The 13469-nt window shown below is 39.2% G+C and overlaps 1 protein-coding gene across 24 annotated transcripts in view; it reads right to left on the minus strand.

Annotated features, from left to right (window-relative positions):
* The window catches only part of MAST2 (microtubule associated serine/threonine kinase 2), a 193162-nt gene that overhangs the window by 90163 nt on the left and 89530 nt on the right, over nt 1-13469 (minus strand). For 13 of the 24 annotated variants that reach the window (XM_035894198.1, XM_035894199.1, XM_035894204.1 and 10 more), the window contains one exon: nt 10178-10384. The exons of 9 other annotated variants lie outside the window; for them this stretch is intronic. In XM_035894198.1, the coding sequence (XP_035750091.1) occupies nt 10178-10384 (207 nt within the window). Of the gene's footprint in view, nt 1-10177; nt 10385-11202; nt 11236-12313; nt 12554-13469 lie in introns of all 24 variants that reach the window. 2 more of the 24 variants (XM_035894209.1, XM_009638804.2) reach the window with 2 other exon arrangements.

Genomic DNA, 13469 nt, shown 5'->3' on the forward strand with positions numbered 1-13469 from the left:
TGGTTTAATCAAATGTACCCTCAATATGTGATTCAAATGCCATAAAAAATGATAAAAGTTATTTGAAAAATAACAATACTGAACACCAGTTCTGAAAATCTCACTTCACATTCATACAGAAATCTTCTAATATCTTACCCAAAATGTTCTTGAAGACACTCAGTGACGCTTGCGAGAAACACAGCATCAACAGGGTGCTCCTATAACCTTGATGTCCTTATCCAAAGATTTTTCCTCCCCTTCACCAGCCAAAATTTATCCAAAGGAAAACATAGCCTGAGCCTCCTGTTGCCTCCGTAGCATTTCTTCATCTTTATCATGTATTACTTATCACGATGCACTTAAAACTTTCTTTCTAACCTTTAATATAGTGTTAATGGATTCACTGTGCATTTGCAAACAGGAGGGTACCTTAATTCTCCTGCCACTCCAGCCTGCATCAGCCTCTCCATGAAGAAGTGCAGCAACTCCTCAGCTTCAGTTCTTTGCAGAATCCTTCCACCTCTGGCTCCCTGAGTCTGCACTGAGTAACAAGACCAGGCTACGGCTGAATTCTCCTGTAACAGGAGGTTTGTATATATCCCAAAGAATCATTACACATGGCCCATGATAGACACTGTCCGTAACCCATTCCAACAAGACTGCTGCAGCAAAACAGATTTGAAAAAGGAGGTGTTATTACCCTCTGTTTTACAGGGAAGCTACAGCACAAAGCTTAAAGGACAAATTAAGAGAAAAAAAGCAGCAAAGACAGCTGGAACACTTCATGTCCTTGCAGGGATTGAGGACTGAAGAACAACTACCAGTGGATGGTTAAAACTAAACCAAGACAACACACAGGTAATTAATGTAAAATGAACAAAGCAAACAGCACAGACGGAACAGAGCTGTATTTAAGTGGGAGAATTAGAGGGCTTTTTGCTACTCAGACCACAACTACCAGCTCACAAAAGCAATATATCTCATCTATACAAGACGGCAAACACCCAGCACCCATCTCATGGCAGCAACCTGGACAGACACCGTGCCGAGGATCAACACGGCGCCTGCAGGCTGGGGGCTGCACTCGGTAACCTGCTAGCAGGGAGGGCTCTCACCTCTTTCACAGCGTACTACCCAGAAGACCAAATCAAACCTGAACTCTAAAACAACCTCTGGCACCTGATTCGTTTCTACCTATAATTCAGGCTGCTTGCTCCAACCTGCATTTCCAGTGCAGGACCTTCCAACTCCGCAGCTTGTTTCCTCATTTCTTGGTTAACACACTTAGGCTCAGCTGAAATGTTAAGGATATTGTAAAGCCCTTGCATTTACCACAGCTTTTCTGAGACAAAAAGCTTATTTTGTAGGATGTTGGCTAAGAACAGTTATTCTGGGAGCAAGGGGAATGCTAATGTAATGAACAGACTAAGAGGATGAATTTTACATTTTCAAGCATAAATTCTTAATGAAGTTAGAGCATGGGATAAGAATAGACTTTACAAAATAAGCCATGGTACAGAAGAGACATGAGAAATCAAAACCATGCTTGGGAAACATCAGAGTGCTGGTATTAAAAAAAAAAAAAAAAAAAAAGACAAAAAGTTCATCCAGTTTTAAAGGCAGAATTATATCCTAATTTGGCCATAAATTTTTAACAGAAATTGGTGCCTATTTTAGTTATTCCTTTGGAATAACATGAATCTTCACTGCAAAAGCTTAGCTTTTAATCTTTAAGTCTAGGAAAGTCATGATACCATATCGTCAACCAGCAGGCAAAGAAACTATTCAAGGTTGTGAGCCTGAGAGAAATATGTGACATACAAGACAGAATGCACATGAGAACAAGCCCATAACACTGATTTTTATGTAACTACAGATTGATACAGCTCTTTACAGTAATTCTGGGAAACCCACAAAGGTGATGCATTACAGAAGTAATGTTCCCTAAAGTATACATAATATTTAGAAGCTCTTCTAATGAAGATATTTGGGTTTTATGTAAGACTTCTAACCTGTATGTCCACCTATAAATAAGTAGGGACATAAGAGTTAGAGATCTGGAACACAGAAGCAGACTTAGTAAGTTAAGATAAATTGGCCCAAAATGAATTCTCTGCTTTGAAATAAAGTACAGAATAGACAGATATGGAAACCTCAACGATTTCTGCATTCTCCAGAAAAAAAGTTCATTTTAAAATACTAAAACCAAAATTTAAAGTTTGCAGTGCTAAATCTTACTACACTCTACAGTAACACGTTAAAAAATGGCACAAATTAATCTCAACTAATGTAGCTAGAAACAAAAATATGCAACAGAATTGCTCGATTTTAAAATAAATATGATTTACATGGCCTACTTCAGCAATGAGCTTTTAAACAATATCAGATATAAAGAAAAAAGGAAATGTGGATAAATGGGAATATTCATCTTATACTCACTTTCCTTTCTTTTCTTCAGAATTTTGATTACCAGAGCTTGCGTTATACAGATTTTATTGATTGGGAGAAGGAAAAAAATATCAACATTTAAGCAAAATTTATGCACATTTTTTATATTTTCTAATAAAACCAAATTTAGGCTTCTGCCCTATCTATAAAAATGCAACTAGTAATAAAAGCAAATAATATTCCCAGCTCTTCAAATTATTTGGTACAACACACAAACTACTAAACAAACAGATAAGCCAAGACAGCACAGATCATGCACGCAAATGAACACCACCTGCTTGTCCAGAGAGCGTACTTTCTGCAGAGAAAATACGACTTGCAAAATTATTAAATAACCTACTTTTCACAATACCAACCACTTACAACATCAGTATGTAAAAAGTAGATTGTGGCCCTCTATGGTGTAGGCTGCAGCTGCCCTTCTTTTTAATAAGAAGGGGAAAGTTGCAGAAGCGACAGGTCACAGTTTTATGATCCATCTTGCTATTAGAGGAGGCTGCGCACACTAAGCCATGGGGTGCAGGCTGGAACACGTCCCCATGGGCTGTTCCTCTATGTCAAAGATGACTGCAGCTGTAATCAACTCCATTTTGTTCAAATTAATTGCAAGTTCTCTGCGAGGGCAACGCAGACACTCGTGACTTAAAGGAACACTCCTGGTCAATATTTGTGTGTTGATTCACTGGGAAAATTGGACATTTACTGATTTTAGAATCTTCTAATTTCTCGGAAACAGAATGAAGAAACAGTTGCATTAAAGTGAAGCATGGAGGAAAGCTGATAAGGATTTTTAACAGAATTCTTTTCATCGAACTTTTTTGCCTGAAAACTTTGCTGAGAATTATAATTTGACCTGTTCTGTTGTTATTTTAAATTTCTCATCTATTGACAAATAAAACCAAGAATCACAGGAACACAAAAATAGGAACAATATAATAGAGAGCACAAAAAATAATATTCACCTTCTCAGGCAAGCTATAACCCGAACAGGCATTATCACTTCTACTTCTGCAGCAGGTCTTCTAATAACATCAAAACTATGACTTCCACAACTTTTTTTTTTTTTTTTTAATAGTGTTCATATAAATAAACGCCTATCTCAGCCCAGAGATGTGACAACGCAACCCTCGTTGCGTGTCAAGCCTTTCCCAAACGGCTGGATCAATAACATCCCTCCTCTAAAGACCCGAAGGTCTAAAGAAAGGAACGGACAGGGAAGACAGGAAGGAAAACAAAAGCACACAGACCTCTTTCACCACAGCAAAGATTACGGTTTGAAGATTTTATTTTAGAACATTAATAATTCATAATGACAGTGTAATGTAAACTAGGTTAGAAGATTATGCTCTCAAGTACCACACAAGGGATTGAATGACAGAATAAAAACCACTAGCCAAAGTAGCAAAATTTTAGGAGATAAACAAGGGGAAGAGAGAACTTGGAGGATGAGAACAGGCATATTTTAGATGAACAAAGGAAAATAGGAAGAGAGACACTGAAGAAAAGGGGAGTACAGATGCAGCCTGTAGCTAAGAGAGCCCGAAAGGATACATTATAGAGGGTGAAGGTCTCTCGCAGGCCTTATGCATGGTACAGTTTTGAATATTCAAACAAGAGCTTAAATTTGAGACAAAAGTTCAGCATAGCCCAGCATAGGTATACACAGCTGAGAGGGGATACAATTTTGGTGCAATGTTACCCTGAAATCTTCTTTCCTTCTTTATATTCTAAACTTTCCTTCTGCTTGCAGGTTCATATTGACCCACTAAATGGTTTATCTATCTAAATTAGAAATCGCAAGTCACGGCTTCAAACAGGAATTTTTTAAGAAAACAGATCTGAAAGGAATCGCCTGCTCATGGGCAGGAATAGTCGTGTGCTAATGCAAGCAGCTGTGTCATATAATCTCTGTTTCTCCCCGGCTCAAGGCTGTTAAATCGACACTAGGTACTCGCTATTAGTACGTGTCTGCTATTAGAGCTTCAGTGCGGGGATATTAACGGGCCTGTTCACACACTCACCAATTTTCCAAGACAAAACTAAAAATAGCACCTGGTTGCCTCACAGTACAATTAAAAACAAGTTTTGGAAGATGCAGGGAACTGTCTATCAACAATAATAAACACATGACTGTCTGGTTAAGAATATATATTTCTTTCTCAGAAAGAAGATTCCTTGCCAGGAATCTTTCAGTGCACAGGTTGTTTCTGTGTCTGTACTCAAGATCAAAAGGTCTTTGAGAGAGAGTCGATGTGAAAAAGCAAGAGTTTTGTACAGAACTGAGCCCACTACTGTCGTTTGAGGAAATCACTGTTATTTGAGGATAAGGACAGAAAACCATCAGTATTTTCTACAGTCTCCTAAGACCCTTCTGAGCTTTTTGTTCCTCACTAGAAGTTGCTAGCTTATCCCAACCATCCCAAACTCTTTGAACAATGCAAGGGGAGCGAGTCAGCTCTTATGCAGATGTTACCAGCAGACCACAGCCTTCAAACAAAATTATACAGAAAAAACAGTTATGAAGCACTTATAGATGAAATAGCTAGCAAACATTAAAGCCCTCCAACTTCTGAAGTCACAAGTACATACGCCCCTCTGGGAGCCTCTGATTTCCCAGGTCAAACCACCAGGTTATCCTTTACAAGTGGTCCCATGGAGGGCAGCCAAACGGTGAGTCTGGAACGAGACAAGAATTCACACCTCACGCTCCAAACCCCAGGGTTTAACTCTTCTGCTACTGCACCTCCAGGCAGGATGCAAGGATTTTAGCATTTACATAGTGTCTTCACATGAAAAAATTATACTGTTCAGGCCACCATGCCCAAGTATTTCCAACCACACAGCGAGCAAACAGACAGTTTCCAATCAGCATTAAGAAAGACAAAAAGTTATCTGAGCCTGTCAAGTTTTAGGTATCACCAACATGTCCCTCCCCTGTGGTCTCTGTCTCCTAGATGGGAAAAACTACTCCCAAGAATAATAACTGGTACAAAAGAAAAAGAATAAAGAAAAAAATTTCCATCAAAAAAGACATGAATTCTGGGAAACTCATTCATTCATTCAATGTGAGATGTAGATTACAATTCAGTTGCCAAAAGATTACCTACTCAAAATTCACCCTTTCACATTATGCATAATGATATATTCACAAAGTTGTTCTGTTATTCATTATTCCTGAATTGCTTATCCACATTGTTTCCAAAAGTGACATTACACTGCCTTGCAGTCACCTCTGACCAATTATTTAGCGCATTTAAGATAGCAGAACCTGTACCAAATCAAGCACTAAACTAGGAAGATATCACTTGCTGCAAAAACAGACCAACTTCCAAATGTCATTCAAGCTGAATATAGTCCTCTTCATTAATCCTCTGACACTGTCAAATAGGAAACTCTAACTAAAATAAACTCTTAAAACCTGTATCAAGTGACTTGAAACCAAAAGGAAATTTAAGTAGAGATAGGAAACTATCACCAACTCTTGACAAGCCTTGAGGCAAAATAAAAATATAAAGAACCTCATCAAGTCTGAATTCTGAAATGTCCTTTATCTTCCCTAAAAATATGGAACATCTGTTTACAGGTGCTGCCCTGCTGTTGAAAAATATGTGCAGTCTTCATAACCCAAAACACAGGTGATTTGGGGTGGCGCACACCAAGAATACATCCTTATACTATGGAAAGGATTTCTGCACCTGCCTTGAATTAGAAGGACTGGAGTTACAAGACCCTTGTCAAGACACACCAGCAATCCCAATATACAAGAAAAAGAACCGAAGTCCAACTGGTGACCCCATTCAGACACGGTGGATGTCTCCATCCCCACCCCTCGGTGAAGGTGAGCCGGCTGGCACCCCGCGATGCCCGGGGACTCCTTCTGTTCACTGCAACAGAGCAGACTCGCTGAGGACGCTGCACACCGAGCCACACTCACACACCCAAACAAGCCGTAGCTCTAAATATAGGTCTCCCCTCATCCACTGCAACAGCTTATACTGTTTATATTATATCTAAAGTCTTTAAATAAAGGCAGGCAACCCTCCTGGTACATTTGTTGAACATCTATATATAATATATTCTTGTTACTTACCACAGTTATTGATTAAATGCTTGTTTCCTAGAATAGGGGGTTTATGTAAATAAATTAATACATGCTTAAATTATATCACAGATGTCCATAAAGTCCTAATTATATAAAACCCATAACATTGTAATTACACACTGATCAAATAATTATGTACTGTGCTCAAACACTGAGTGTTTTGGAGCAACATTAGGTTTCACATTTTCTTTTATTTAAATAAGACAGCAAGGATCTGACCACCATCACATCCAGAAATGGTGACCAGATTTTGTACAGGCTAGGAAAAAATTTATGAAACTACTCTGCAAAGCTCTAAAAAATTAATAGTTATTATCAATAGACTTTATTAAGGCTAGGGCCTCCAAGGGAAAACATTTCTATAAAAATAATCTCTACCATATATGCCTATAAGAACATGTTCCACAACTGGCATGAATTCATGAAATCAGAATAGCTTGAGAAAATACCCCTTGAACAATCCAACTAAACCCAACTCTTCCCTCAATTTCATAGAATCATAGAATCATAGAATGTTTTGGGTTGGAGGGGACCACTAGAGGTCATCGAGTCCAACCCCCCTGCAGTCAGCAGGGACACCGCCAACTAGATCAGGTTGCTCAGAGCCCCATCCAACCTGGCCTTGAATGTTTCCAGGGATGGGGCCTCCACTACCTCTCTGGGCAACCTGTTCCAGTGGTTTACCACCCTCATTGTAAAGAATTTTTTCCTTATATCTAGCCTAAACCTACCCCGATTTAGTTTAAAACCATTACCCCTTGTCCTAACGCAGCTGGCCCTACTAAATTTGTAAGAATAAAGCAAATTTCCAGTGAAACTTCACCTCACCTGCAGCACCCAGAGAAGCCAGAAATACAGCACCTGAACACATTCCCCCCTGTTACCATGAACAAATGAATCCATTTCTCAGAGTACTGAAACTAGTTTATATCTTGCTGATGGTGATACGGAAAGTGTAGCATTTTTTTGAAACGGGGGAAATACATGTTCCTTTACTCTCAAGGCCCATCACTTCTAAGTTACAAAAATTAATTCATGGCGTCTTTTAAGCAACTTGATATCAAGAAATGCTGTAATCTATATTTTGATTAAAGGACAAATATGGGTGTACAAAGACTTGCCAATTCATAAAGAGGACCAGCTGTGAAACATGGCTTCATTTTCTTCATTTGACTTCCCTGCTACCCCTAGAAGAGTGCAAGCCAGATCCCAAATATGCGAGCCAATACTTCACTTTAATTTTGGACATCATTCTCTTTTCTTCCTAAAGATACATGACCTTAATTCCAACCCACGCTTGCATCAACTATAGCAGTCTTATTTCACCTGCTATCAATTTATTTTTGTTGTAATCATGCCACTTCCCATTTCCTTTTAGTCTTTTGAAAGTTTTACATTATTTTCAATTGTTCAAAGGGTATGTAGAAAACATTTTCATTCTTAATTCGATTAATTCTTTCAGAAGCCATGAACTTCCATGCTAGCTGTAGAACACACTTGACGTCAGATGCTCCAACAGTTGTTCATCCATCCATGTAAAAATACGAAGGACACCACAAAAAATAGGTAAGAAGGGGAAACCTATGTAGCTACTTGCAAACACAATATACAGATGGTAAAAAATGAGAAAGATTTAACATTAAGGCATACACTAGTTACATGTTCCACTAGCTCCCAGTATCACTTGCACAGCCATGGAAATTAACCACAGCCTGGCTAACCTGAGGGTGTTAAGCTGAGTAGATCAATGATGGTAATAACTTGCCAAGATGAACCTTTGCTCTAAGCAGGCAGGAATGGCTATCACTGGTACCGTAACCAAGTAAACAAAACTACAACAAAGGCAGGCAGGATAAAACAGGATCAAGAGCTGCACAGGTGAAAGCAACAAGGACGAAAATAAAAAGTTATTATAGTAGACCTAAGCTCTTACACAGAGCTATGTATCTGTGAATCATCAACCATTCAGTATTTAGAGAGCAGATGGCTGGAAGTCCCCATATGTGACAAATATCATTATCAAGAAGAGTCCATAGTAACAGTGGAATATAACTTGACACTAGGACTTTTACATGACTATTCTTAAAGAGAAAATTATTCACTGGCCCATGTCAAAAGCCTAAAGATTGAAGGATTCTCAGAGAAAAACAGCAATAAGTACCAAAAAGGCTTTTGCAAATAATCAATAACCACTAGATCTCCTCTCCAAAAAGAACAGTTCTCAACTGACTTTAACAGTAATCTCATTTTGATAATTAATTACTACTTATGAGTCTGTTAATCAGCCCTAACGCTAACCAGCATTTAATCACATTTCATCACCCTTGTAAAGGACCATTACCCAATACCAGCTTTTAAATAACAAAAAAATAATTTAAGATCATATTGATGACAATAACACTGTCAGGTTGAGACTGCTCTTAGTCACTGCCCTTCCCTTCACTGCAAGTGCTGCCAAAATGAGCCCCACAGTAAAAATTTTCACCGAGTGCTGCCCAATGTACAGCGCACAATACACCAAGTACAGACGCAGGCAACGTGCCCTTTCCTTTGCTGACAACCTGATTTCCACCCAAAAGATGTAATATATGTAACTCTCCATTAGAGGGACAGATGCCTAAAATAGCTCAACTTCACATTTTCTTCTTGTTCCTACCACAGCTGGCCAGCAAGAGCAATCTCCCTCTGAAATAACGGTCTAGATTCGGGGGCTATTGCATTACCACCTGATGAGTAACTGAAATTTGACCGGCTACATCCACACTGCAGCATGTGAACTTCAAAACCAGCCCTCTGAGGGTTCTGCTGGCTCAAGTTTTAAGAAGGTACCACCGAGCTCCAGTTTCGCAACTGCACACAGAGAGATCTCTAGCTCGTGTTAGCCTCTGTCCGTGACTACCTCACCAGGTGAAGTTTCTTAGTGAAGAAGCTGAAGGTTTCCACTGGGGCTGCTGATAGCCATACACGTTCCATAATAGCACAATGTGCAGGAAGGGCTCCAGCCTCTCAAATGCTTTAATACAAACTGAGCTGGTTTGGACTTTCTTTGGTTTACAAACTCTTGTACCCCATATTTAAGCCTCCTAACAACAGGCTTGATTTTACTTGTTCTCCTTTGTAGACCCTGCGTCTGGAGACAGAGGCTTCAGCGTGCTAGCTTCTGTAAAAACCTAATGTGGACTTACAGCGAATAGAACAGAGCACAGTACGTTAGCACAGACCCACTATTCTAGGCACGGATTTTAAGGACACCACTCTAGGCTGTTTTACTTTTAAGTTTGTTTTCTTGACATCAGCGATACCTGTGAGGGTTCCTTTGCTCCATGGAACAAGTTGCACATGCACTCAGAAGCTAGCACAAGGTACAACCAGGAATTTGCATGCACACACAGGTAGACAGGTTTCCATTCCTCAATTAATTTTATATTCTTCGCTACATAGGGCCTTAAAATACCCATGAACAAGAAAAACTTGTACCAACAAGAAACATCAACTGGAACCCTAAATGACTGGGAAGTAAATTACAACTACAATGTTGTTCCCTTCTGTTAGATACTATTCTCTTAAACTATAAAGCTGGTAAGCTCATAAATGGTTACACCAACACCAAACTGTTAGAAATTCCTAGTTGATACCTCTCCTTACCTCCACTGAAAAGGATGGCTGTAGCATGGACTAGACGGATTGCTCTGGGGTCGTGAGTTCAGGTAAAATACTAGAGGAGAAGTAACAAGTGCACAGTCAGCACTAAATGGGAATTTAAGGTGCTGCAGACCTGGAGCAGATGTAGGAGAGAACATGTGCTGATGAACATCGCTTCCTCGGCAGTGGGAGTACAAAGGAGAGGAGATTCTGACAGGGTACCACAGTAGAAAAAAAAATAAATCAGAGTCAATATTATATCTTCTGTTTCAATAAAGAAAAAAAAAAAAAGAAGATACTTCCAAAATATAAGTTCTATCTTCTTAATAAAAGCAATAAACTAAGTCAGTCATCCTTTCGATTATCATCCAAGCCAAAATGTATTTGTTGGTCAATATAATATGTACTCAACATCATTTTTCCACTATGAAAATGTTCCAATCTGGAATTATCCAAATTCTTTTTTGTAGTGATTACCAGGCTTTCTGGAACACACACCACTGTCAATCCTTAATGTAAAACATTTCATTGAGAAAAATGAACAAAGTTGATAATGGCACCAGTAACACACACACGGACCATTAATATCGCAGCCTTCACAATTTGGGAGCTGTGGTTCCACACCACGGCTGTGGCAACAACAGAAATACGCAACTGCAAAAACATGAATTACACGAACCGTTAACTAGAAACCAACATTTAGCACTGACAGCATTTTATAACAACTAAATAAGCCTGAAAGCAGCACTCCAAAATGGCTTTATTCTAATTTTAGCAACAGGGAAACTGAGGCACAAAGAGGTTAAGTGACTCGTCCACAGCACATCCACGGCAGCATCGGGATTACAGCTGAGGACATCGATTCCCAGCTCTGTGCTCAGTTCTGTAAGTTATATTGCTTTGCAGTGTTAGCAGCCAACACATATTTGTATACACCGAGAGCACAGAAAATTTCTCAAAGTAGCTGCTTTCCAAAAAGCTGCAGACAGACTTCTGCACAGACACAAAAAAGAGGTTCTAACACCTACTTTATTGAACTATACACGATGAGATGCCCTTCACTAGAAATAAAGTAAAAGTTAAGTTACAAATATTGGTATTATAAAGTATGCTTATGTGTTAGAATACAAACTAGTGCCACCATATTTTTACAACTATAACTTTGATTTTGATTGATTTTCTATTTGCCATACTTAAGCATAAAAGTGAGCAAAAGGGAAATCTGGGGCACGCTTCAGGTTTGTTTAGTATTCATACATTTTACATTTCAAGTCCTGAAGTCAAGCATGTTTGTCAATGTAAATTTCCTAATGAATCCAAATACTTATCAGTGAGTAACCTTTACATATTGGAAATCCTCCCCACCAGCAATCTCTGCTTAAACAGTTGATGAGCTTTACAGTCCGCAGACAGAAAAGGTTATGCCTGCCTCTTACTCTGCTCCCCCCTGCACGGACTAGATGATAAGATTCATTTAACCTCCTCTACTATACACATAGTATTAAAGATACAATTTCCTTAATTTTAACTAATTAAATAATAAACATAATTACAGACATCATAAATAGCAGTTTTCATTAGTAGATTTTGAAGCATTTATAAAGGATGCAAGCATTAAAAAGGAACTGCTTGTTTAAGTTTCATTTGCAGATATACCTGTGGCAATGTAAATAAAGATTTTTTTGCTTCGAATCTTAAAAGTTTTCAGTATCATTCTTAATTTTAAAAGATAATAAAGGTAGCAAAGGTTTCTGTAAAGCCCTGTGACAGCTTTCTGGCAGATTATTAAAAGTACTTCTTAAATCTGAAGAGTGATCAAACTAGAAAGAGAGAGTTACGAATGTTCAGTTTTACTACATTAATTAATGTTTGATACAAAACCTAACCACAATGTACCCCATTTAAAAACATTTAAATTTTGTTCTTTTGGGCTATACTTTATGGTAAATGCTCCACAAAAGTAAAATGTTAACGTTTCCAAGCAAAATTTTCATGTACAGCCAAATAAGCATAACAGATAAAAAAAGCTCTAAGAAATAAAAGCAATGTCTATTGGCTACAGAAAATTCTGGCTTGTTTTTCTTCATCGTTTCAATTTGAAACGTTTAAGTGCAATTTATTTTTCACAACAGTCCTTACTGGATCCGCAGAGACGGGGCCCCAAGCCTCTGTTTCCTCCGTTTCATCATTGTGCTGATACACGATGTTTCTTCCCAGGCTAAGAGGCTTAGAGCCGGGAAGGAGAGCCCACCGTTATCACTCCAGCGCAGAGCACAGAACAATCAGTGCAATTCCAAGCTCTTCACGTACCCCCAGTGTCATAGAGACCTCAGGAGTTCAGTAATGGTCCAGATTAATCGCACGGCTCATGTCAAAACCCTAATTATTTAAAGAAAAAAAAAAAGAATAAACTTCTCCAAGTCTATTCATAGCATCCAGAGGAAGGAAATGAAGCCCACCAGTACGAAACGAAGGCGCAGAAAAGTCCAGGACACAAACCAGCCATCTGACCCGTTACGCTGCCAGCAATATAGTCTTGGCACACTCAGGCTGAGCCCATGGCAAATCTGCGACAAACTTCTCCTGGGCTTCAAGGAGCAGGAGCGGTCGCTCTCCCCAAATCAAAAGGAAAGCATAAAGCCAAAGGGAGCAATGGCACTCTTGAAAGGATTCTGGCAGAAGTCTCACATAGCAGCTTGAAAACTCACACTGCGATAGGAATAGAGTCACCGCTCCCACCCAAAGCCCTTGCAGAGTCATCAGCGGTGCAAGGAGCAGCTGTTCTCGACCGGCGGGGGGAACATGGGAACCACCCCCTTTGTCAGAAATCAATCCCCTTAAGAACACGCACAACTTTAATCTTACCAACGTCTCCCTGTAACTCCCCAGCTGTGTTTCAGCTACAAACTTTATGGATTCTAGCACCGAAAACAGAGCAATGGCAACTGCAGCAGCCAAGTGCTGAAAGAGGGGCTGGGGGGGGAATCACCTTTGTTAGGAGACAGTGTTCCCTTGTACAATGCAAGTCTTGCATTTTTGTTTGCAAATGGCAATTTCAATCAGCTCCAAATCAATTCCAAGCTACCAACAACACTGTCCCAACATAATGTCCAACGTATTTTAAACGAGTATTTGTAAGAAGGTAGCTTCCTCCCCCCCAAAAATCAAAATACATATCTTTGATAGACTTTAAAGTGTTAAAGACTGTATTTAGGCAGGTAAAGACTGCTATTCACAAGTACTCATCAACCAAGCCAAATTCCAGATTACAACTCATAGCTGCAGATCCACCCAT

This window comes from Egretta garzetta, unplaced genomic scaffold (assembly GCF_000687185.1).
Source record: "Egretta garzetta isolate BGI_Z169 unplaced genomic scaffold, ASM68718v1 scaffold145, whole genome shotgun sequence".
Taxonomy (NCBI): domain Eukaryota; kingdom Metazoa; phylum Chordata; class Aves; order Pelecaniformes; family Ardeidae; genus Egretta; species Egretta garzetta.